Here is a 25,239-nt window from a genome sequence, read left to right as displayed (position 1 = left end):
GCACTGTTCGGATCCCACCAGCCTCCACAAACAAACCGGAGGTCCAGTGCGGCTGCACTCTGAAGCAAAGCCTTGCCATTGGCCATCTCTCTAATAGCGCCCATTACCTCTGTGACAGCTCAGGGGTCCCCTGGATTGGGTGGCTATCCGCAAAGCCTTGCCATTGGCCATCTCTCTAATAGCGCCCATCCTCTCTGTGACAGCTAAGGGGTCCCCAGGATTGGGTGGTTGACAGCCACCCTGGATTGGGAGGCGTGTCTTGTAGCGGCTGCTGATTGGTCAGCGGTGTGCATGGGGGTGGGGTGTTGGCAACTGGCATGTCACGTGGCGCCCTATTTCCGGTGCGAGGACCGTTTACTCCACCACCGGTAAAATCTAACCGTCTTTTTCAGCGTCTGCGGGGGATACGCGGCTAACTGTTCTCTCACGGCTAACCGGTTCCCGCCCCCTTCTGAGGCCGATTTCCGGGACTCCGGGACCAGAAAAGATTTGTCAAATAGCACTTTTTCCTTCCTTTGAACTTCTTTGTGTGCTAGAAGCAGTTGAAAAGAGGTTTGACTTAATGGCTGTAGGGCTCCGGAGCGAGGTGGCGGGGGAGGAGGATTTACTTAAGGGAAGAGAAAGGATTTGCCTTTTCGGAAAGAGCCACTCTTTTCTGGCTCCGCTGGTGGGGTGGGTTTGGGATGGTTCGGGTGCTTTGGGAAGGTTTGGAGTGTTTTGTCGAGGTGGTTCCCGCTGCCGGTTTTTGGGATGCCAGTGTACGAGATTTGGCCTCTTAGTGGGTACCGGGTGCTGACTGAAAACAGTTGATCCTTTTTCATCCTTTCTCTTCTTTGGCATGGGAGAGGGCCAAGGGGGCCGAACGACCGAGGCAGTCACACTTTATTCAGATTCTTCAAACTCAAAATCCTATTAATTAGCAAGTTTTGTTGTAAAACTTTTTGAGATGTAAACTTTGATTTGGAGGCATCTGATTGTAACCGCCATTAGTCAAATAAAGTGCAGCTAAGCTGTTGGTGTAAATACGTACACGAGGCGAAACCAGGGCCTTCCCAGCAGCTCAGTTGGTAAAGAATCCACCTGCAGTGCTGGAGACCTCGGCTCAATTCCTGGGTCGGGAAGATCCACTGGAGAAGGGATACTCCAGTATTCTTGGGCTTCTCTGGTGGCTCAGCTGGTAAAGAATCCGCCCGCAATGCGGGAGACCTGGGTTCGAACCCTGGGTTGGGAAGATCCCCTGGCGAAGGGAACGGGCTACCCACTCCAGTATTCTGGCCTGGAGAATTCCATGGACTATGTAGTCAATGGGGTCACAAAGAGTCAGACACGATTGAGCGACTTTCAGGCGAAACAAAGTAAAGATGTGGTTCGAGTACAGTCCTTTGATAACTTCATCTGTTGGGGATCGCTTCCCTCCGTTTACCTGGCTCTCCCTGAAATGGTACTGCTCTAGCGTTTTAAACTAGTTTAATGTTTATGCATAATGATTTTACAAGCAAAACTTTTATACACAGTATTGTATAAAAAGCAGCGTATGGGCTCGATTCCCTGTCGGCCGACTTTATAGCCTCTAATGTTTGATACCGACAGCAGAAGGGCTGCTTTTCAGAGTCCTGACAGGACTTTTAGAAAGTGATCAGTGTATTGACACAGACTTGTTTAAAAAAATTTTGGCGTGGTCTGGCGATTGTAATCTGCCCTGTCTTGCCAAATATTTCTTGCAGTGGTTTTTGGATAAGTTGATGAGTTGATGGCAAGGGAGAGCTAAAGAGCAGAATCCTCAAGTGACTTCTGAGAAAATGTCTTTGCAGTGTCTTTTAATTTTTAAAAATTGTATTTTGGGGGGCTGTGGTGGGTCGTGCTTGCTGCGCCAGCTTTTCTCTAGCTGCAGCCACTGGGGGCTACTCTCTAGTTGTGGTGCAGAGGTTTCTCATTGTGGTGACTTCGCTTGTTGTGGAGCTCGGGCTCAAGGTGTGCAGGCTTCAGTAGTTGCTGCAGGTGAGCTCAGTAGTCATGGCTCCTGTAGTTGCACAGGGGCTTAGTTGCTCCCTGGCATGTGGGATCTTCCCAGTGGGAATCAAACCCCTGTCTCCTGCATTGGCAGGCGGTTTCTTCACTGCTGAGCCACCAGGAAAGCCCCCTTTGCAATGTTTTTAATGTCTAAACTGTGTCTGTTTGAAAACCAGATGGTTTTTCTTAACATTTTAAGAGTTTAGACTTCCTAGTGTAAAATGTAAGTGAACTTCACTGTAAGTAAGCTTATTTTGCAAGATTTTGAATTTAACAAATTATATTAATTTTGCAGAATCTAGTCATAGTTGGGCTCTAAGAAAATGTTGCAAAACCTTTGCTTACCTTGTGGAAAGAAGAGAAGGGGAATTAAAACTCAGACTTGGCCTGCTGTGAACCAGATTTGGTCTTTCACAGCTCTATGAAGTAGCTATTATTCCAACTTTACAGGTTAAGGAATTGAGGCACAGAGGGGTTAAATCCCTGCCTAAGCAAAATAGCAAATTTTGCAGTTTGGATTCAGATTCATGTATTTCTTAAAGTCCAGTTCTCTGCACAGTGGCCTGCTATTTAAAATTCATTTAGGGGAAATGGTTGCTATAGCTGCAGTGCATGGTGCAGCATGAGTGATAATTACATGTTGTGATCCTGAGCAAAAAAAAATATATGAAGCAAAAAAGAAATCCTTGACAATTGTTTTTTTGGTGGTGTTCCAATTACCTAAAAGATCTCATAGAAGTTATAGTTTTTCAATGTTGAGTTGATTTCTGAAAACCTTGAAACATTTATTGATATAATAAAACTGTGTTTCAAAGGTTACTTGAATGTCGCAAAATTATGCTTTCATCAGATTGTAACTATCAAAGGAAAAGCTGACATAAAATAATGTAGAACATTTTTATATTTGAAATGTATCCTTTTCAAGGTACATTTTTGCTATTGCTCCTAGTGAAGGGAAAATCTCTCTGTAAAAGAAAAACACACTCAAATTTTTTTAGTTTATACTAAAATATACAGCAATAATTGCTTTTGAATTCTTCTAATATCTATCCTATGTACTTATTGTAGATGGTGTACATTCTTTTAAATTATAGCATCTATGTAGGTTTCCCCAGTGGGTCAGATGGTAAAGAATCCACTTGCAATGCGGGAGACCAGGGTTCCATCCCTGGGTTGGGAAGATCCCCTGGGAGGAGGAAATGGCAACCCACTCCAGTATTCTTGTCTGAAGAATCCCATGGACAGAGGAGCCTAAGGGGCTACAGTCCATGGGGTCACAAGGAGTGGGACACAAGTGAGCGACTAAGCATATATGATCCTGAGGATTTGTGGTCCATGTGCTCCATGACAAGTTGGTTCTTTGAGAGGGTGTCACGACTACTTAAATAATAAAAAGGTGGCTTTGCTGTGCCAGCCATTGTTCTAAGCATTTGACATATATTAATTCACATCATCCTCATAATCCCATGGTCTGTGCTGTTGTCCCCATTTTACAGTTTTTTAAGCACAGAGAAGTCACACAGCTAGTGAGTGGAGGAGCTGGGACCCACACCCTGTATTCTGGCCCAAACTCTAAGGTCTTAATGCTATTTGATGTTGCCTCTCCTGTAACTAGCCAGCATGTGACAACTGCTTTAAAAGTGTTGAAGCGTGAGTGTTCTGGTACTTCTGGAAAAGCAGTTTTACTTCCAGATGGTGTGACATTGCACCCTTGCTTTGTGGAGCTGGAAGTTGAAGGAAGCCTTGACGTTTGGAGTTGGTTCTCCTATGTGGAGTGCAGGGTATTGGGGGCAGAGGGCATGGTAAGTGCAGAGGTTCAGAGAATGCCAGGTCAGCTTTGATTTGTCCGTGTCCTACAGAGACGGAGGTGCTGGGTGACTTCATGTACGCTGCCTCTGTGTTTACAGCAGAGTTTTCACAGCATTGTAATTAAGCCAGTGAGGGACTGTCTGACTGTTAGAGCCTCTAACAGTGGTTGCCAAACTTTGTTTATAAAAGGTCAGATGGCAAGTATCTTAGTTTTAGAGCAAGGAGACAAGTGATAAGAGGTGACGTCTGAGCGGTGTGGAGAGATCTGACTGTAAAGACCTTGTAGGCCATGGTCGGAGTTTGGGATTTTATTTTGTTCTTGGCCAAGAAGGGATTCCAGGTGATTTTAATGAAAAAGTCAAGCACCTAGACTCTGAAGCCAGACTGCACCATGTACTAACTATGAGACTTGGGTAAATTATTAAAATTTCTTTGCCTCAGTTTTCTCTTAAGGAAAATGGGGATGATAATAGAGCCTGCCTTGTGGGGTTGTCAGGAATACTAAATGAATTAACATACATCAAGTGCTTAGAACATTGCCTGGCACAGAATAAGCAGTAAAAATCTGTTAGATGGTATTATCTGTACCTTGTGGCATAGTCCAAATGTTCTATAGTGAAACTGGATTTAATGAAAAATTCTATATTTAAATCTGTAAAACAAAGTTGTTGAAATACTCCCTAGAGCTGGGGTCCCCAGCCCCTGGGCTACAGACTGGTGCTAGTCTCTGGCCTGTGGCACGGCTGCACGGTGGTGGCGAGCAGCAGGCTAGGGAGCAAAGCTTCATCTGTACTTACAGCTGCTCCCATCACTTACATTCCCCCCTCCCCAGTCCATGGAAAAAGTGTCTCCCACAAAACCCCTCGCTGCTACCAAAAAGGTTGGGGACTGCTGCCCTAGAGTGGAAACTTTAACGCACTATTCTCATTCTTTGTGCATTCGAGCAGATCCTGCTCTGCAGTGTCTTTTTTAAGAGCAAGACTTGAGGAGTAACTTTTGAATGTCTATGACTTGGAACTCAGTAAATAAATCATAGCCTGTTTGCAAGATGGGGAACTGAGACGTTGTTGAAGTGACTATGGTGTATCTAAAGGTCCTGATTTAGAAAGGCATCTTTCACTTTTGTCTCTTTTTGAACTCATAACATTGTATTCTTCTCTGCATCTGGGTTTTACTCATCATGGCGGTTGTGAGATTTCTGAGATTTGTCCTTGTATCAGTAGTTGGTTTATTCTCACTGCTGTGAGAGTTGGTTTATTCTCAGTGCTGTGTAGCCTTCCTTTGTATGAAACCCCAGTTCAAGTAGTCATGACTTGTATTAGTTGTATAATCAGAAGAAAATAGTCTTAGAAAAATAAAATTTGGTTGAAGTTACAGCTCAAATTAAAGGTATCTAATAACCTGAATTTATTTTACATTAGTAGACTGCATTTATCCAACTTGAGGGGGCTTCCCAGGTGGCTCAGTGATAAAGAATCTGCCTGCCAAGTAGAAGACACAGGTTTGATCCCCAGGTCAGAAAGATCCCCTGGAGAAGGAAATGGCAACCCACTCCAGTATTCTTGCCCTGGCGGGCTCCTCTATCCATGGGATCGCAAAAGAGTAAGATGCGACTTAGCAACTAAACAACCATCTAACTGGGGAGTTACTTTTCCCTTCATTCTGCCTCTCATTACTGCTCAGGATGGATAAAAGGGCATTAGCTCTCTTATGAACACCCCTCCCAGCGTTCAAATCTGCTACAAAATATGATATGATAGCATTATACTCAATATCCTTTTCTGATTGCTAAGAGGAATAACTGAACCATAACTGAGCCTACATAATTCTAGAAGAGATGTTGCCCTATTTTTTAACATGCAGTTATTTAGGTTTACCACAAAATTTTAACTATGGAAGCAATCATAATCTTAGCACTGAAATGACCTTAGATGTAATTGTGCCCAGTTTTCACCTGGCAGGGGAGGATCTGATGTCTTTAGTGGTCTGCCCAGGCCACACCTTGGTGGAGGCCCAAGCTGGACTCCCCTGACTTAAATCTGGAGGCCTGCAGCCTCCCTGAGTAAAAAGCGTCTGAACTTGACAAAGACAGTTAGAACTCATGCTCTGCTGTTAATTTGTTTCCAGCACTTACTCTGTAGCCTTTAGGTTGTAAAGCATTCACTTTACAATTTGTAACTGTGTTTGATCTGGATTCTTATTCCTACATGTGAACAATAAAGCCCTTCAATTTTTAAGTTTATCCTAAATCACTAATGAAAGAATTCTCATTTTGTTGCTCTCTAAAATTCAACCAGGACTCCAAATCAACTTGAGTTGGCATTCTGAGAATATACCTATGTTAAATTTACTAAGGCAGTAAGTGTGTGAAGTAACTTTTTTATGCATTGCTTTTCAGGAGTAAGCTTTACCAGTCCTAGATGTTCAAGCATTTTCACAAATAAATCCTCCAGCAAGTTTCAAAATAATTAGGCCCAAGTCAGGAAGTGGAGTTCCTCTGTTGCACAAAAAAGATGTCAAGCGGATCTAGTGAAGTTGATGTGGTTTGTATTTCAAGTTGAAAATCTGCTTTTGTTCATTTTATTGTGTTCTGTTTCTTTTCCAAGTTGAGTTTAATTTCATACAGTAAAATGCAGAGATTGTAAATGTACAGTTCACAAGCTCCAGACAGTGATGTTTAAAGTATTTAAATGATGAGCATATGTGTACAAGTTTTAAAATTTTAACTATTTACCAAGATTCATTTTTTCTGACTCTTTTCCCATAATTATATGAAAGCATTTTGAAAAGTATAAGGCCCTGTATACAATGGTAACATGGGGTCTGTCTCTCTCTCTCTCTCTCTCTATATATATATTTTAAGTACTAATCTATAACCCAGTCCCACATTATCTTGTTTATGGCTTTTGAAACAGACACATGTACTTTTAAATGGTTAAAATTATTCCTGTAGCTCATAATCCATTCTTAGAATACACTCTTAGAATATCATGGTTGTTTACTATCTATTTACTTATTTATTCCCTATCTCCTTCTCCCCAAAATGTTTTAGGTGATTTAGAGATTAACTTCTCAAGAAAAATAGGTGTGGGGAATTCCCTGGCAGTCCAGTGGTTAGGACTCTTGAGATCTCACTCACAGCTGAGAGTCCACATTCAATCTCTGGTGTGGGAACCAAGATCCCACAAGCCTCGCAGTGAAGGGGAAGAACATAATAAAAAATATATGCTTAAGTATTTCCTATTTTGTCCACAGAGTGGCACTGTCGGATTATTTTAAAAAATCAAAAGCCATGTAGAAGATTCTTTGTAGTTGCTTTTAGAGAACTTGCTTATTTTATAGCAGTTCTGGTGCCAAATTACTAGAAGACTAGACTTTCTACCTTAAGGTACACAGGAGGAAAATGATGTCTTATGTGTGGTTGTGATAATGAGAAGTTTTGAAAGTGCATCTTTTCCTGTAGTCATAGTATTGAAAATAGACAAAGGTCCTTTGATATCACCAGCTGCCTTTTGGAGCTTCTTGAAAGTGAAGTAAGTCCTCAATTTTTCTCTAAGTTCTATCATCATTCCTTTTAATTTGTTAATAAATCTTCCTTAGATAAGAACACGAATCCCTGCTTATGATGATGATAACACTGTTCTTTATGCATATGAACCAAATACTGCATATTTCAGTAATGTAAGTAATGTTAATTGCCATTTGCCAAATACATTAACATTTAACCACTTTAAAGAAAAAGATTTCAGTTGTTCATAAACTACAGATTTCCTCTAAACTTGCACTCAAAAAATACTAGTCTCTCTTAAATTTGTCCACTTCCTTTCATTAAACAGTGAGCAAAATAACCATTTCACTTCTTTTCTCCCTTGCAGAGTAGGAAAGTCAGAGCAGTTTTTACTTATTTGTCAGTGTAAAACTCTAAACTTAAGTCCCTCTGATATTATGAATTCTTTCCTTACTCCCTCTCTTAATCAGCAGTGAGTATATTTTCATTCTCATATTAACATTTTTTTTTGTCTCTGGTTTAGATTAAGACCTCTGAAACTCTTTGAAAAGTTGGTTTAAAATAATAAGCTAATATTATTCTTTCATTGTTCAGTCTGAATTTCACAGAATTATTAACTGTTCAATTTTTAAACTATTAGCAGGAAACTGCTGTATCTGACACATCTTACAACGAAGAACAAGAAAAGATAATTCAGGATGTCCTTGTTTATTGCCAGGTAAAAAAAGTTCTGTCTGTCTCAAATGCAATTTTCTAAAACACTAAGCTAAAATTCTCTTTATCTCATATAAAGTATATAATTGAAATTTTGCTGTATTGAATTATTTATGATTATCACTCTCATTATGATCTTTTAACAGTTTTCTTTGGTGAAAGTTTCAAAATAGCAGTGTGTAGGTTTTATAGCCTTTTGTAAAAGCCCTTAACTGATCAAATGTAGTTACAGCTCTTTCATCTAAACTGTTTGATACTGAATTAATTTCCCCTACAAATTCTGTAAAGGAGGTTGGCTGATATAGATAAACTTTAGTATGTACCTAAATGTATGTCAGGGCTTCCCTGGTGGCCCAAATGGTAAAGCATCTGCCTGCAACGCCAGAGACCTGGGTTCCATCACTGGCTCGGGAAGATCCCTTGGAGAAGGAAATGGCAACCCACTCCATGGACAGAGGAGCCTGGTAGGTCACGGTCCATGGGGTTGCAAAGAGTCAGACATGACTTCACTTTCCTTAAATGTATGTCAGGATATTTCAGTTGAAATGAAATGACAGCCCACGGTTTATTAATGAGTTTATCTTACATAGTTTTGAGGGGATTTTTTTTTAATTGACATGTTGGTGGAGACTGATAGAGGTAGCTAACTATCAAGGATTTTGTGAGCTGCATACCCTAGCAATAATGAACATTTATAACAAAGAAATGTTTCTTAACATATAACACTACTTTGATACAATGAACTAACGTATTTTGAAAAGTAAGAAGTGTTTATGAGAGTCTTTCTCATTATCACTATTGAGAACAGAAGTGGAACACTTAAAGGGGACTGTGGTATCTTCTGGGGAAGGATGTATAGAGAGTGGGAACGTAGGGGCCAAGTAGGGAGTTCTGATTTTGAGCAGTGCTAGCCCAGCCTGCTTTACATCAGCATCCATGAGGTTGAATGAGGTTGACACGGCTCTGCCAGGACCTGCTGAACCATTGTGCAAGATGTGGTGGGATGGAGCATCTCCCATAAGACACGCCCAGGTTTCAGAGTCACAGCCCTGCAGTGGGCCCTGGGGGATCCTCTCCATTTCTCCTCCTGTGCCTGCTCCCTCCTGTCTTCAGCGCCTTCCCTTCCCAGTCTAGGCCACATGGGGCAGCACTTCCACCTGTTCTTTTTTATCCTTCCCAGCATCCCCTTTAGTAAAACCCCAGCCCTGTCCAGCCAGGCTGGGAAACAGAGGGGAGGACCTCTGCTGGGGACTAGTGACCCTCAGACAACCCCAATCCTTCTCGCTTACTTCATGGAGAAAATGGGGAAGCGTGGAGCAGAAATCCCCTCCAAGTCCCAATTCTTCTCACAGCCCACAAACCTGCCTAGTTCCATCTCTGCTAACCTCCTTCCTGACCACGGGAGTCGGAAAAGGGTTCCCCCTATAAGGCTAACACTAACACTTCCTCTGGTTTCTGCATCTGATCCTCTTTCCCTGTGTTCAGACACCTCCCTTCATCCATCACCCCCCTCTCTCCTGGATCTTCAGCCTCTGTCTCTCTCAACATACTCATTCTCCCACTGTTATTTATTAAAATCACTTTGTTTGACCTCCTAACCCTCTCTCCTTCCCTTCATAACCCAGCACTTTGAATGTCATTTATGTTCACTCTGGAAACATTTGACTTCCTGTTTGGGTATTTGGGGGGGTTGATTTTTATTGAAGTAGAGCTGATTTATAATATTGTGTTAGTTCCAGGTGTAGAGCATAAATTTGGGGTGTAATTCCCTGTGCTCTACAGTAAAACCTTGTTTCCTACCTATTTTATGTATAGTAGTTAATATCAGTTAATGTCATACTCCTGATTTGTTGGGTAGTTTTCAATATACGCTTCCTTCTGCCCTGTATGCTCTTGCATGCATTTCTACCTGGTGGACACCTTCTCATCTTTTCACTGTTAACACAGATAACGCCCACAACTGCCCACCTAGATTAGGTCTTGCCCTTCTGTGCACACTTAGCTTCTTATTCTTATCTGTATTATGGCCATAATGTTAATAATGCTTGAACACTACTGGACTAGCCATTGTGCAGTATTATTATTATGTTAGTAGTAATACTGTAGCACATTGCTTTGTCCTTGTGAGAACTAAGAAATATTTTCATCCTGATTCTATTAATAAGGAAATTGAATAGCAGAGAAGTAACTTGAACCCCACTGTGTTCCCCTCAAGCCTGTGCTGAGAGCCAGCAGGTCTCACACTTGATCATGTCAGAATCACCTAGAGGGCTTGTGGAAACACAGGTCGCTGCTCTCGCTCTCAGACTTCCCAATTCAGTAGATCTGGGGTGGGAGATGTAGCATTTCCAACAAGCTACTAGATGGTGCTCTTGCCTCTGGCACTGAAATCAATTGCTCCCGGCTGCTAATCACTCTATTTACCTAGTCTCTTTACTTGTCTTTCTCCAGCTAAAATGGGAGTTCCTTAGGGCAGGAGCTGGTTCTGTTCTTTTTTATTTTTTGTAATGTCCACATTCCCAGCATCTAGCAAAGCAGTTCTGGCAGGTGGTAAGCTCTCAATAAATGTTTAGTTGAATGAATGATGTAATGGTTCTGGCCTTTTAAGTGTATTTTTGCCCCAGTGAGATTTCTATGTATTTCAAGAATTCTCAGGTTTTATCAGTTACATACCCGATTGGCATACAGGGGCTGTGTACTCAAACATTTTATAAAGTTAATTGTTAATTGCATGACTTTAATCTGGGGACTTCCCTGGGGGTTCAGTGGTTGATTCTACACTTCCAGTGCAGGGTTCAATCCCTGGTCAGGGAGCTAGGATATCACATGCCACATGGCCAATAATAAATAAATAAAATATGCTGATGCCAAAGGTCACATCTGTTGTATTTGGTTCACTGTTCCTTCCAGAGTGGACCCTTCACTGCCTATTAGTTTATCCCATCATTATGGAAAAAGGCTCTTTTGCCTTTTAGCAGATTTTAAAATTTCTTTCCTAAACTGCCACCTTCCTTGATGTAAAATGACTCCAGCATAAATGTGATGGCTTATAGGAATTGTGGTCCATTTACTTTCCAGTATTCAGGCTTCTTCAAATGCCTGTATGATATGGAGTAGCTGAGTAGGAGGTTGGGGTGCTTTCATCTCAGCCAGCTCAGCCCTGGATCACCAATAACCAGGCATTAAGTGGGAAACAAGAAATTTCTGATGGCTTGAGAATTGTCTTTGCTCTGGCAGTCAAAGGTTGGCTTAATGGCATTTTTTATGTTACTTTTCTTTTGAAGTAGAAATTAATAACAGTTTGTACTATAATAGGCCATCTATGATGCTATTCAAGACCTGGATAAGAAATTTGATATTATTCATGGAAAAGTTTCAAAAATTTACCGTTCCCGTTCACGTGTGAAGTCAGTGTGGCAAAGTCATGTAAGTGTTACAAAAATATTTTCACAGCTATAATAAATAAACCCCTGGGTTCTAAAGATGCCGATTAGAAGTGAGAGAGAACTAATAACTCTTAAAGAGGAGTAAGGCTGATCTGTACTTACTATAGCAGCAGATGGGAGACTAAACCTCTGCTGGAAAAATGCTGATGTTTAGGGTTGAGATATGTATGACAATGGGTATTTTTATATTTGAAACCATAATATATAAAATGCGATTCAAATGTAGAGGTGAAGAGGAATAGAGTGCTTATCTTTACTAATCTAAAGCAATCTTCCATAGAAAGTAACTATCAATGTATTTACTATATATGTCCTTTTTCTTTTACTCACGGTTAATTTGTGCTGGGTTTGTGTCATTTCAGAAACTACATGGAAATAGATATAAAAGTCATAATTACCAGCATTCTAGAAAGAGCAAACGCCAGAAAAGGAAGAGAAGGGACTGTCCCTCTTCATTATCTTTAACTGAAAGTTATAGCCCCACTATACCAACAAGCAGGCGGGATGATGATTCCCAGAGCAACACTTTGGGAACATCTATTGAGTCCCAGAAGTCCCCAGAGCGGGAGCACGAGTCATCCTTCCAGGATCAGACGCCAGATCGCAACCAGAGCCCAGGGATCCCCTCCATCTTCACACAACCCTATGAGCCATACGAATACGAGCAGAAGGAACCCATGCAGGGCCCTTCTTACTGCAGCAGCCCACAGACCCATAGCACCAACAGTTCCTTCCCAGTGAACCAGGCCACTGTAACTCCACCTGCAGCCATACTGCCTCAGATGGGACCTGAACCAATACCTACCCCTGACGTTGTGACCTATCCACCTTTATTTGATCCCCAGCCCTCCAGGCATAATACCTCGCCTCCCTATACTCCGAGCGCTTATGGTGAGTATGAACTGACACCCGTTCCAGGTAGCATTATTTACCCTATACTCCTTAGCACTTGGATGCAAGCTTGTGGAAGCTATTTTTTTCTCATCTTGAGTACTAGTTTGGGGTGATACTCTTAATGATGACTAACACTTGAGTGTCTCTAATGTGCCTGCACTATGCCAGTCAACTGACACTCCCTCTACATTAATACTCATAATGATCGCACTGTGAGTTTTTTCATCTTGTTTTTCTTGACCCTTTCCCTGTGTAAACAATCACGTGTTCCTAAAATGGCTAGACCCCAGATGACAGAAAAGGAAAGGTACACTTTAGGTTAATTCACACAGAGGTCAAATTTGTGTTGACATCTTTGGTTAGAGAAACAAATCTTCCTGGTTGAATTACAAAACCCACCTCCGTTACAACACACTAACTTTAAGGAGTCGAGCACTCTGGTTGAATAACTGAGTACTTGTCTGAACACAAAGAAATTTGAGTACAACTTCGTTTACGGCATGGGCTTCCCTGGTGGCACAGGCAGTAAAGAGTCTGCCTTCAATGCAGGAGACCTGGGTTGCATCCCTGGGTTGGGAAGATCCGCTAGAGAAGGGAATGGCAATCCATTCCAGTAATCTCGCCTGGAGAATCCCATGGACAGAGGAGCCTGGTGGGCCACAGTCTGTGGGGTCGCAAAGAGTTGGACATGACTAAGCAACTAGCACTTTCTCATTTTTATTTTATAGCACAGCTAAAACTTCTTGAAGTATGAGCACTTACATTGTTTCATGTCTCAGTTATTTATTTTTTAAATATAAACCTCCAACCAAAATATCTATTACTATGCAATGAAACTTGAAAGAGATATTCAGTGTAATGTTAAAAGTTACTTTTGACCTAGCTAAGCACAAAATAATGTTTTCTGCAAAATTCAGATAAGCATTTAAGCCTTGAGAGACAGGAATTTTAAAGCCATGGTAGAGGTTTGGTAAGAGAACTCATGTGCTTCTCAAAGATAATGGAAGTTATTGAAATTTGTTAATTAAAATTAATAAATTTAAGCAACTTTAGAACTATAAATTCTGGAAATTTCCACTGAAATTAGCTAGTAAAATAAACCTCATCTGGAGAGACCAAGAGGACAGAAATTGAGAGAAATTCATTAAAATTCTTAAAGGAAGAGAGCAGTAGCCTGGTTTAGATTAACCTAATTCAACATAAGTTACAGGTCTTTTTGCTCTATTTGCCTGTGGCCAAAGAGCCCTTGGGTTGCTCAGTCTGTTTTATGATCTTTGAAACTCTAAGTTACCTTCTGAACTTGCTTTTGTTGTTTGGAGGAGGTCACATGGGACAGCAACCCACTCTAGTACTCTTGCCTGGAGAATCCCATGGATGGAGGAGCGTGGTAGGCTATAGTCCATGAGGTCGCAAAGAGTTGGACACGACTGAGTGACTTCACTTACTCACTCACATGGGACGTTCTTGGGTAGCTAACTTCAGGTCATCTTTAGGCTTTCATTACATTTTACCTTGAAGTTCTGGATCCATGCTGGGGTACTTCACAGAATGTTCCAGGAATGATACAATTACTCCCTACTTAACATATCTTCTTTCAGGATAATATCAGGTCAAGTATGATTTGTCTTTTTCCCCTCCCTCTTTGAAGCTCCAACTTCACCAGTTAGAAATAACCCGGATTTCTTCAAAGAAAGCTTCCCTGAGGACCCCTCAACCTGGTCCGTGGATGAAGTGATCATGTTTCTGCAAGATGTAGATCCTCAGACACTTGATCCCCTGGTTGACCTCTTCAGGGACCATGTAATGTATCTTTTAATCTGGTTTTTCTGCCTTAACAACTTTGAATTATCTCTTTGCAGACCCTTCAGTTGGTTACTGTTTAGTATGGATGGTGGGGGAACCCTATCAACTGATTTTTCCCATATTTGAGAGAGTTTACTTTGTGCAAAGTCAGATCCTTAAAGGGTAGAGGCTGGATCTGTGCTTTAAATGGGCACCCAAGTCCCTAACATACTACAAGTCTTCAAGTTCTCAAGAGAAGATGATTCAGCATGGCCACTCTCAGGTGTCTTCTCCTTTGTAAGACCAGCTACAAAGATCCTCCTCCCCACCTGCTCCCTGCTTGGCCCCGGGATTGTGAGTAGGAGGGAGTGACCACTGTTGTAATACAGTGTCCTCCTTGTTATGATTCCCGATGAACCCAGAAACTGATTCCATTTGACTCTGTCCTGTTGACCTTATATGATTACTGACGATTTGGGATGCTGATACTCTCATGCCGTTTACAAAGTAACATCATGGGCTAAATTTTTTAAGTTCTAATTTCTTTAATTTCTACTTTTACTTACTAGAAAGTATATGGAATACCTGACAAAAGCAGTACTGTGAAGGACTTCAGGTCCCTTCAGCCAGTGATAAATGATTCAGCACTGTGTTATTTTTAAACTGCTGCTGCTAAGTTGCGTCAGTTGTGTCCGACTCTGTGTGACCCCATAGACGGCAGCCCACCAGGCTCCGCCGTCCCTGGGATTCTCCAGGCAAGAACACTGGAGTGGGTTGCCATTGCCTTCTCCAATGCATGAAAGTGAAAAGGGAAAGTGAAGTCGCTCAGTCATGTCTGACTCCTAGCGACCCCATGGACTGCAGCCCACCAGGCTCCTCCATCCATGGGATTTTCCAGGCAAGAGTACTGGAGTGGGGTGCCATTGCCTTCTCCAATGCAGGAAAGTGAAAGTGAAGTTGCTCAGTCATGTCCGACTCTTCATGATCCCATGGACTGTAGCCCACCAGGCTCCTCCATCCATCGGATTTCCCCACTGGAGTGGGGTGCCATTGCCTTCTCATAAAAACCAAATAATATGCTTCAGCAGCATCACTTGGCCAATTAATTCTTTTTTACTAGGAGGATGGCTTGTGACTATCAAGTAATATTTTTGTAGTGTTTCCTAATGAATAAAAGTAGTGCCCACATATATGATGTACCATTTTCAATATGGTAAGAAAATCAGTCATTAGTTTTCAGCATCTAATTAGCTTCAGACAACTAACTGATTACCTTCCAGTGTTAAGACAGCACTGTATAGCACACTAATAACTGAGATACTCATGCTCCAGCCCTTCTAAGAAAGTCAATGACCGTCTGAAATTCATTTTTATGATTCATTAAGTTTTTACTCTTTTTGTCATAGTTATGCAGTATTTTGTTTAACACAAGGTATTTAAAATTAGGTAGCTTGATGCTTAGGACATTTTTAAAATATTAAGTTAAATTTCCTTTTTCTTAAAATTTGAAGCAAATCTACAAGTGATTAAGTGATGCTTCACTGTACAAATTAGATTTTTGATAGTTTCCATCAATCAGTTGCAGATTCAGAGACTATATAGCTGGAATGAGCTGCTCTCTAATTGTGTTACATGTTCTTATATAGAAAGGAGAAACTATTCTGATTCAATATGAATGCTTTATTAATTATTTCAATTTCCTTTGCTCTGTAGGGCATTGATGGGAAAGCTCTGCTACTGCTCAGGAGTGACATGATGATAAAGTTCATGGGGCTTAAGGTGGGGACAGCCTTGAAGTTGTGCCACTACATCGACAGGCTTAAAGGAAGAAGATATAGCTCCAATTTATAAACCACGTGTAGGTTAGACTGGACTTAATTCTGGGGAGACTGATACCATCTCTGCTCTGCCCTTAGAAGTTTTTGTTGTGTAGAAGGTTCCTTTAAGATATGGTGTATCCAAAATAGCAGAACCTGGGATAGTCCAGTCTACTTCTTTAGAAGCCATTTAATGTGTTAGTGCTAGCATAGTCAAACGGTTGTTTGTCCTTTTCATTATTTTCATTGTATAGTTTACAGATATACTTCATGCAGGAAACAGAAACACTGTTTGATTTTGGTTAATGTTTAGATGTAAAACCAAAGCAGCCAAATCCCAAAGGGCAAAATAGCAGGCAGTGACAAGCTTTCTAAAGAAATCCATGTGACGTTTTCCTTAGAAGAAAATTTAAAGTTGCAACTATAGGTATCCTGTTTTTCTCAAATATTTTATGTCTATTACTGCAATGTTCTGTTTATGTTCTACCAGTTTCCCAAAAGGGAATAGCCACATAAATTATTTTCCTGTTATTTTTTCACTGTATGTTTTATCTGTCCCTATTTGAAGGAAAAAAGCAGCCTTTTAAGATTTCATGAGGCATTCTTGCTGCTGCTGCTGCTGCTGCTGCTGCTAAGTCATTTCAGTCATGTCTGACTCTGTGCATTCTTACCAGTTTTTTAAAAAAATTATCACATAGATAATCATTTCATTCAAGAGATATTACACTACAAGGGTGGTTTGGATTGAGTCTGACTTTATTCTTTTCAACTAAATACATGTTATTTTACAACTTCCATATTTTGTCTAAACTTGGACATTTAACTAGGCATTCATTGCTCCCATCTCTCCATGAAGATGCCTATGTCTGAGTTTTTTAAAGATGTGTTTTATTGTCTCTTCATTCCTCATATGGATACTGTTTTGTGTTTATATTTTATTCTGTATCTGAAGTATACACACAATTAAATTCTTAACTTAAAAAGGCACTTTATACTCCCACTGAGCTAAAGACCATCTCTATATATAGTGAGTTTTTTAATTCTTTAAAACACAAATTGTTTGTGTTTAAAACATAGAAATTTTTTGGTCTCACTGGTACCTCTCAGCTCACACGTCAGGGTTTCCTTACAGGGAAGTTCGATCTTGTGCAATGTTTCTAGTTAATTTCCTTTCTAAGCCATTTATCTTACTACACTTTGGACAAGTACATTAATTCTGATTTGAACTTTACTTTAAAAATTAGAACCTTCAGGTGAAACGTTCATTGTTATTTTATTTATTACATCATTATGTTGTATAATATTCAGTGTAATGTTAATAAGCTATGAGAAATGGTGCTGATTTTACTAGCCATTTGTTATAAATGCCAATAAGATGTTCACCAGGGGTAAGAATATACATTATCTTTTTAGAAAACGAAGTGTATCTTATAAGCAAATGTAACTATTTACTGGGCATATATGATTTAAAGGACATTTTCATCTATGTTAGTCCTTTTGTGTTAGAAGATTCAGATTTCAACTTGGTCTTCTTTCAAACTGTTTATGTGAAGATGCTGTGCCTACTTGAACAGTCCTCAGGTGTTTGTATAAGCACTGTGTTTTACAGTTTTTACATTTTAAATATAATACAGTTTAATAATTACAGCTGTTAATGTCAAAGCCTCAGATTTGATTTTACTTGCTTAAAGACTTAAAGCCAGCAGGGATGCATGTCATGAATCATTATACTTTGTGACAGCCTCACTAGAGAATTCTCTTTCCATCCTGAATATCAAGGCAAAAGTATGGCTAACACAGTAACTTTCATAAATACAGACTTCAAGTACCCTCATCTTCATGAAACATATTTGTTCATGGAATGGTCACCTGACCAGCTGACCACATAGGCTCCTCCAAAGTGGCTGTGGTGGAAATCCTCAGGATTCATCTCAGACCAAATTCCCAAAAGGCCTCTCAAGGCCAGGAAAGACATACCAAAGGCTTGCCATCAGGCTGTGCTTCAGTGGATTTCACTCTTCTACAGAATCCCTAAAACGTGATTCCCGCACATGCCAGCAGGAATCCCATTCACCTGCTAAGGCTGCTCAGCACCCACGAGTTTCCAGTGTCTGGAGGGACCAGGCAGAGAGACAGAAAATGTTTCAATTCTACCCACAGGTGTAGTTTACTAAAGTGCTTTAAGTCACAAATAACTTGAGGGGAAAGGCATCCCTATATCTGGAAAACACAGATCAAAACCAGTAATATTATAGGCAAAACCCATAAAAATTATAACCATATTCACCACTTCACACAGTAACTATTTGCTAACTTTGTATGAAGCCTCAAGTTTTCCATTAGGATTTTTTACTATCTGACCCAGTTCAGCTGTATGATCTGAAACTTAACAGAGACCTGCATTTGTCAAAAAGGGCTTCCTATGTATATCATCTTGAAAATGAAGCATTTTTGCAAAAGCATCAGAGTAAAATAACTGCCTATAAATAACAAAAGACTTTAAAAGGCACAGACACCTGATTATAATGTAATCACTAAAGAAACTTGGTTATGATAACTATAATTATAACCAATGATAATCTTAACCCTTGCAAAGTTAATCACTGGCGAAAATCAACAAGCAAGTAACTGTGAACTGTTCATCATACCAACATTTACTATTGGAAAACTTATGCTCTCATCTTCCTCTAAGAAAGCAAAGGTAGGTAAACTTAGACCCACCCAGCAATTAATGTTCCACTATTTTATCCTATTTGAAATGATGCAGGTAATGAATGAATTCTCTTCATTTAACTTGGTTTAGTATCAAGTTACCAAAATCTGCAAAGACTATGTTTTTAATTATTTATTTTAATTGGAGGATAATTACAATATTGTGATGGGTTTTGCCATACATCAGCATGAATCGGCCACGGGTATACATGTGTACCCCCATTCTGAACCATATATATGTGAGCTCAAATGGTAAAGAATGTGCCTGCAATGTGGGAGACCTGGGTTTGATCCCCAGGTCGGAAAGATCCCCTGGAGAAGGGCATGGCAACCCACTCCAGTATTCCTGCCTGGAGAATTCCATGGACAGATGAGCCCGGTGGGCTACAGTCCATGGAGTTGCAAAGAGTTGGACACAACTGAGTGACTAACACACATACAGTATTTGTTGGAAAGACTAGATAGACATTCCTGATAGCTTACAGTGAACGATGTCAGATTCGTGATCTCCAAAGAAGAAGATCTAGCTTCAGGACCAGGGACCAAACTTGATCACTCAAGGGCTTTTGTATAGCAGAGTTTTATTAAAGTATAAAAGGGACAGAAAAAGCTTCTGACATGGACATCAGAAGGGGTCAGAGAGTGACCCCACTCGCTAGTCTTCTCAAGGCCTTATATACTTTCACCAGACCCACTCCCACGATATATATCTTAAATTAACAAGATTAGAACTAACTAAAGAAAGGTCTTACCAGACCCACTCCCACATAAGATTAGTCAGAAGGTTCCTATTAAGGAGAAACATGTCCTTGAGCAAGATCAGTTCAGTTGCTCAGTCGTGTCCGACTCTTTGCGACCCCATGAATCGCAGCACGCCAGGCCTCCCTGTCCATCACCATCTCCCGGAGTTCACTCAGACTCACGTCCATCGAGTCAGTGATGCCATCCAGCCATCTCATCCTCTGTCGTCCCCTTCTCCTCCTGCCCCCAATCCCTCCCAGCATCAGAGTCTTTTCCAATGAGTCAACTCGTCGCATGAGGTGGCCAAAGTACTAGAGTTTCAGCTTTCACATCATTCCTTCCAAAGAAATCCCAGGGTTGATCTCCTTCAGAATGGACTGGTTGGATCTCCTTGCAGTCCAAGGGACTCTCAAGAGTCTTCTCCAACAACACAGTTCAAACGCATCAATTCTTCAGCGCTCAGCCTTCTTCACAGTCCAACTCTCACATCCATACATGACCACAGGAAAAACCATAGCCTTGACTAGACAGACCTTAGTCGGCAAAGTAATGTCTCTGCTTTTGAATATACTATCTAGGTTGGTCATAACTTTTCTTCCAAGAAGTAAGCATCTTTTAATTTCGTGGCTGCAGTCACCATCTGCAGGGATTTTGGAGCCCCCCAAAATAAAGTCTGACACTGTTTCCATTGTTTCCCCATCGATTTCCCATGAAGTGATGGGACCAGATGCCATGATCTTTGTTTTCTGAACGTTGAGCTTTAAGCCAACTTTTTCGCTCTCCTCTTTCACTTTCATCTAGAGGCTTTTTAGCTCCTCTTCACTTTCTGCCATAAGGGTGGTGTCATCTGCATATCTGAGGTTATTGATATTTCTCCCAGCAATCTTGATTCCAGCTTGTGTTTCTTCCAGTTCAGCGTTTCTCATGATGTACTCTGCATAGAAGTTAAATAAGCATGGTTACAATATACAGCCTTGATGTACTCCTTTTCCTACTTGGAACCAGTCTGTTGTTCCATGTTCAGTTCTAACTGTTGCTTCCTGACCTGCATACAGATTTCTCAAGAGGCAGGTTAGGTGGTCTGGTATTCCCATCTCTTTCAGAATTTTCCACAGTTTATTGTGATCCACACAGTCAAAGGCTTTGGCATAGTCAATAAAGCAGAAATACATGTTTTTCTGGAACTGTCTTGCTTTTTCCATGATCCAGCGGATGTTGGCAATTTGATCTCTGGTTCTTCTGCCTTTTCTAAAACCAGCTTGAAAAAAAAAAATTAAAAAAAATAATAAAACCAGCTTGAACACCAGGGAGTTCACAGTTCATGTATTGCTGAAGTCTGGCTTGGAGAATTTTGAGCATTACTTTACTAGCATGTGAGATGAGTGCAATTGTGTGGTAGTTTGAGCATTCTTTTGCATTTCCTTTCTTTGGGATTGGAATGAAAACTGACCTTTTCCAGTCCTGTGGCCACTGCTGAGTTTTCCAAATTTGCTGGCATGTTGAGTGCAGCACTTTCACAGCATCATCTTTGAGGATTTGAAACAGCTCAACTGGAATTCCATCACCTCCACTAGCTTTGTTCGTAGTGATGCTTCCTAAGGCCCACTTGACTTCACTTTCCAAGATGTCTGGCTCTAGATTAGTGATCACATCATCATGATTATCTGGGTCGTGAAGATCTTTTTTGTACAGTTCTTCCGTGTATTCTTGCCACCTCTTCTTAATATCTTCTGCTTCTGTTAGGTCCATTGTTGTTATATAATCATTAGTACAGAGTTTAAAGAAAAACATTGAGCAAGATGAGTTGTTTTCTGTGTAATCATTTGCTCTGGGCTTAAAGAAAGTTAGTCTTCAAGATTGTTGTCATAACAACTCAGAGTTTAAGAAAAAGTTAGTACTTTTTCTCCTCAAGATTCCTGGATCCCTTTCTCCTGGAGGGCCCCAGACTCCTTATCAACCTACCTAAGAATTAACTCTCTCATTCCCAAAACATATTTATTACTATAGCATTTACCTAAAAGTTTTATCTCACTTATGTTTACTTAAACTTTCATCATATTGTTACTTTCCTTGCTGAAAAATTTTCAACAGATGTAATAAGGTGTTATTTACTCTCTAGTAAACTTAGGTACAGAGACTTCCCTGGTGGCTCAGATGGTAAACCATCTGCCTACACTCTGGGAGACCCGGGTTCAAACCCTGGGTCGGGAAGATCTGGAGAAGGAAATGGTAACCCACTCCAGTATTCTTGCCTAGAAAATCCCATGGATGGAGGAGCCTGGTAGGCTACAGTCCATGGGGTCGCAAAGAGTCGGACACGACTGAGCGACTTCACCTTCACTAAACTTAGGTACAACAGAAGTGTTAGCACTGATGGGCTTCCCTATTGACTCAGTGGTAAAGAATTTACCTGCCAATGCAGGAGACATGGGTTCGATCCCTGGTCTGGGAAGATTTCACATGCCATGGAGCATCTAAGCCCATGGGCCACAACTATTGAACCAGCGCTCTGGAGCCTGTGAGCTGCAATTTCTGAGCCCACATACTGCAGCTGCTGCTGCTAAGTCGCTTGAGTCTTGTCCGACTCTGTGTGACCCCATAGATGGCAGCCCATCAGGCTCCCCCGTCCCTGGGATTCTCCAGGCAAGAACACTGGAGTGGGTTGCCATTTCCTTCTCCAATGCATGAAAGTGAAAAGTGAGAGGGAAGTCGCTCAGTCATGTCCGACTCTTAGCGACCCCATGGACTGCGGCCCACCAGGCTCCTCCGTCCATGGGGTTTTCCAGGCAAGAGTACTGGAGTGGGGGGCCATCGCCTTCTCTGCTACTGCAGCTAGTGAAGCCCAAACATTCTAGAGCCTGTGCTCTGCAACAAGAGAAGCCATAGCAATAAGAAGCTCATTTGCCACAACCAGAGAAAAGCTTGTGCAGCAACAAAACCCAGCACAGCCAAATCAAATTATTTTTTAAAAAGTATACCACTGATGACTCTAAAGACAGGTCTATATTAATCAAACTAACAAGCTTAAGCTAGCTAGCTTCAATACTAGATATTCAGTAAGTACTGAGTATTTCTCAGGCTACATGAACCTGAAATTTATTTAAGCCAGTCTTTTATATTTCTGAGAATTTACACAAATGTTAAATTTCTTTTAAACCAATTAAACAGTCCATCCATGAACCCATCTTGGCAATGCCATTTGGAGACAGAGACACTTTAAAAGGTAGGCATAGGCATACAATTATCTATATAGAGAAAGAGATCTCAGTTTTCCTGCTAAAATGTAAAAATACCTTTTTAAGTGAAATAATGCCACCTGCAGCAATATAGATGGATCTAGTGATCATCATACTAGGTGAAATAAGTCAGAGAAAGACAAATATCATATGATATCACTTTTAAGTGGAATCCATAAAAATGACACAAGTGAACTTATTTATAAAACAAAGAGGCTCTCAGACATAGAAAACAAATTTATAGCAACCAAAGGAGAAAGGGGAGGTGGGATATATTAGGAGTTTGGGATTAACAGACCCAAGCTACTATATATAAAGCAGATGAACAACAAGGTCCTACTGTATAGCACAAGGAACTGTATTCAATATCTTGTAAATAAACTAATGAAAAAGAACCTGAAAAAGAATAGATTTATGTATGCCTCAGTCAGTTTGCTATACCCCTGAAACTAATACATTGTAAATCAACTATACATCAATTAAAACAATAAAAGATAAAAATAATTCTTAAAAGTCCTCTTTTTTTCCTCTTCACTCTGGGATCATAGATGATTACAGTTCCAGAGAGCCCAGGTAGATCACATATATTGCAAAGTCACAGGAAGAGAAACACCGATTCCTTCTAGAAAGCTAACTTCCTCTGAGGGCATATGGAAAAACCAGTTTTAGAAAGTCAAAAGAATCCCATCTTGGACACTTTCAGGGATTTTTTTTTTTTTCAGTTTCTAAAAAGCCAAATCAGTATAAGCAAATAACAGTAATATACAATAATACCTATCACTTACATGCATGTGCTTCACTTTCAGAGGAACAAGAATCAGCATTCAAGTTAACCTGCACCTCAGCTATTAGCTCAGTCTCCATGGCCTTTCTCAATATAAAGCTGTGTGCACCTGCCAGCGCACAGCTGCAGCCACTTTATTTTCCCACCATAATGATGCCAATATCTCTGCTGTGGCCTTGGGGTGTCTATGAGTCCTCAGTACCCTCTTGGCCTCTCATTCATCAAGGACAGCCACCCCAGGGCCCCACATGCTACTGAACGGCCACCCCAGGATTTCCCCTGCAACTATCAGGCAGATTGCAGGCAGATTCTTTACCATCTGGAACTTTCAGGCCTCACAAGCTAGGTGACATCCCATAACTTTCAGAATCACCCCTGAAATTTTCAGGCCCCAAGCTAGGTGACGCCTGGCAACTTTCCATTCCCCCGTCCTTATTTCCCAACATCTCGGTGCTCATGGGCATTTGCTTGGTCTCGTGGCAGCTCTGCCAATTGGGCTGCACTCCACAGGCCTACAAGGCCTGCACTTGCCCAGCTTCAAGACCAAAGAAATGGCCCGGAGTCAGCGACAGAGACATGGTTTAATGGCTGGGGGAGCGTACCTGTCTGAAGCAAGGTCCTGGAACAACCACCTGCATGTGCAGCAACAGACAGTGGGCAGAACATGGCAGCAGGCTACGCTATGCTCCTCCAGAGAGAGGGAGGGTCTGGGTTACAGCCGAAACTGACATCAGGTTGGCTCATCAGTTACCATGGAAACCAGCTGAGGGGCATGTCCCTCACCTCCCCTTTGATAAGCTATCAGGTGGAGATGTTTGACCTAAAGATCAGATGCAGCAGGCACTGTCCAAGCAGGGGATGTACAGAGAGCAAGACAATAGCCATTTTGGGTGGCCTGACGATACAGACTCTCTCTAAGCATGAAAAGGCCATGCCCTTCTGTAATAATATCAGAAATTAAACATCACGACTAGGAACAGTGATTATGAGAGGAAAAGCGCTTCATTTTCAAACTACATAAGGACCTGTAGTCACAGTTGGCTGAGTAAATGAAGTAGTTTTAAGTTTCTGGGGCGGTATTTACAGTGTGATGCTGGGACTTGCTTATATTTATAAGCCCTCCTAGGTTGAGGATTCCTGATGTTTTCCCTGTTTTGTCCAACAGCTTGGTGAACTTGAACCCTGAAAGCAGCTCTCCACAATGAGGACGTCCTCGGGCCAAGCTTGCCCACTCTCCCTGGTGTGCTTAGAGGCAACTCAGGTGTTACGGGGCCACCTTCTCTGGCTTTAGGGGTGCTGTCAGCACTGAGGGGAGAACCTTAAGATTTAAGGGGAAAAGAAAATGAATCTTTTGTCTCAAAAGGTTCAATTCTATCAAGCTGCTGGAAAAAATGGGAAGTGTCACATTGTGAAAGAGAGGAAGCAAACTGTCCGCCAAGGTTTGTGTGTCCTCCCTACCCTGGTGTGTGTGTGTGTGTGTGTGTGTGTGTGTGTGTGTGTATGTGTGTGTTTTAGTCACTTAGCCGTGTCCAGCTCTCTGTGACCCTATGGACTGTAGCCTGCCAGGCTCCTCTGTCCATGGAATTCTCCAGGCAAGAATATGGGAGTGGGTTGCCATGCCCTCCTCGACCCAGGGATCGAACCAGTCTCCAGCATTGCAGGCAGATTCTTTACCATCTGAGCCACCAGGAAAACCCCCTACTCTGGGGCCCTCCCCATTCCCTGGATCAGCCTCAGAACACTTATAAACACAAGCAAAAGCCCCTCAGGGTTTAATTTTGTCAAT

General features: G+C 41.3%; 1 protein-coding gene across 1 annotated transcript; it reads left to right on the top strand.

Annotated features, from left to right (window-relative positions):
- Nucleotides 1–459: 459 nt before the first annotated feature.
- Nucleotides 460–16,595, top strand: SCML1 (Scm polycomb group protein like 1). The gene is made up of 8 exons (XM_052663589.1): nt 460–552; nt 6,218–6,362; nt 7,420–7,500; nt 7,968–8,045; nt 11,357–11,467; nt 11,850–12,378; nt 14,030–14,181; nt 15,877–16,595. The coding sequence occupies exons 2-8, from the start codon at nt 6,333–6,335 to the stop codon at nt 16,012–16,014; spliced, it is 1,119 nt and encodes a 372-aa protein (XP_052519549.1). The 5' UTR covers nt 460–552; nt 6,218–6,332; the 3' UTR covers nt 16,015–16,595.
- The last annotated feature ends 8,644 nt before the right edge of the window (nt 16,596–25,239 follow it).

The sequence above is a fragment of the Budorcas taxicolor genome, chromosome X, assembly GCF_023091745.1.
Source record: "Budorcas taxicolor isolate Tak-1 chromosome X, Takin1.1, whole genome shotgun sequence".
In the NCBI taxonomy this organism is placed as follows: Eukaryota; Metazoa; Chordata; class Mammalia; order Artiodactyla; family Bovidae; genus Budorcas; species Budorcas taxicolor.
The sequence above is the reverse complement of the archived record's forward strand: the minus strand, read 5'-3'. Positions and strand labels throughout refer to the sequence as shown.

What these genes read in the sequence shown, in the direction of transcription:
- SCML1 (XM_052663589.1), top strand. Translation starts at nt 6,333, where the DNA reads ATGTCAAGCGGATCTAGTGAAGTTGATGTG. An exon ending in GATCTAGTGAAGTTGATGTG is followed by an intron (nt 6,363 to 7,419) that starts GTTTGTATTTCA and finishes AATCTTCCTTAG; the next exon opens with ATAAGAACACGAATCCCTGC. An exon ending in AGTCAGTGTGGCAAAGTCAT is followed by an intron (nt 11,468 to 11,849) that starts GTAAGTGTTACA and finishes GTGTCATTTCAG; the next exon opens with AAACTACATGGAAATAGATA.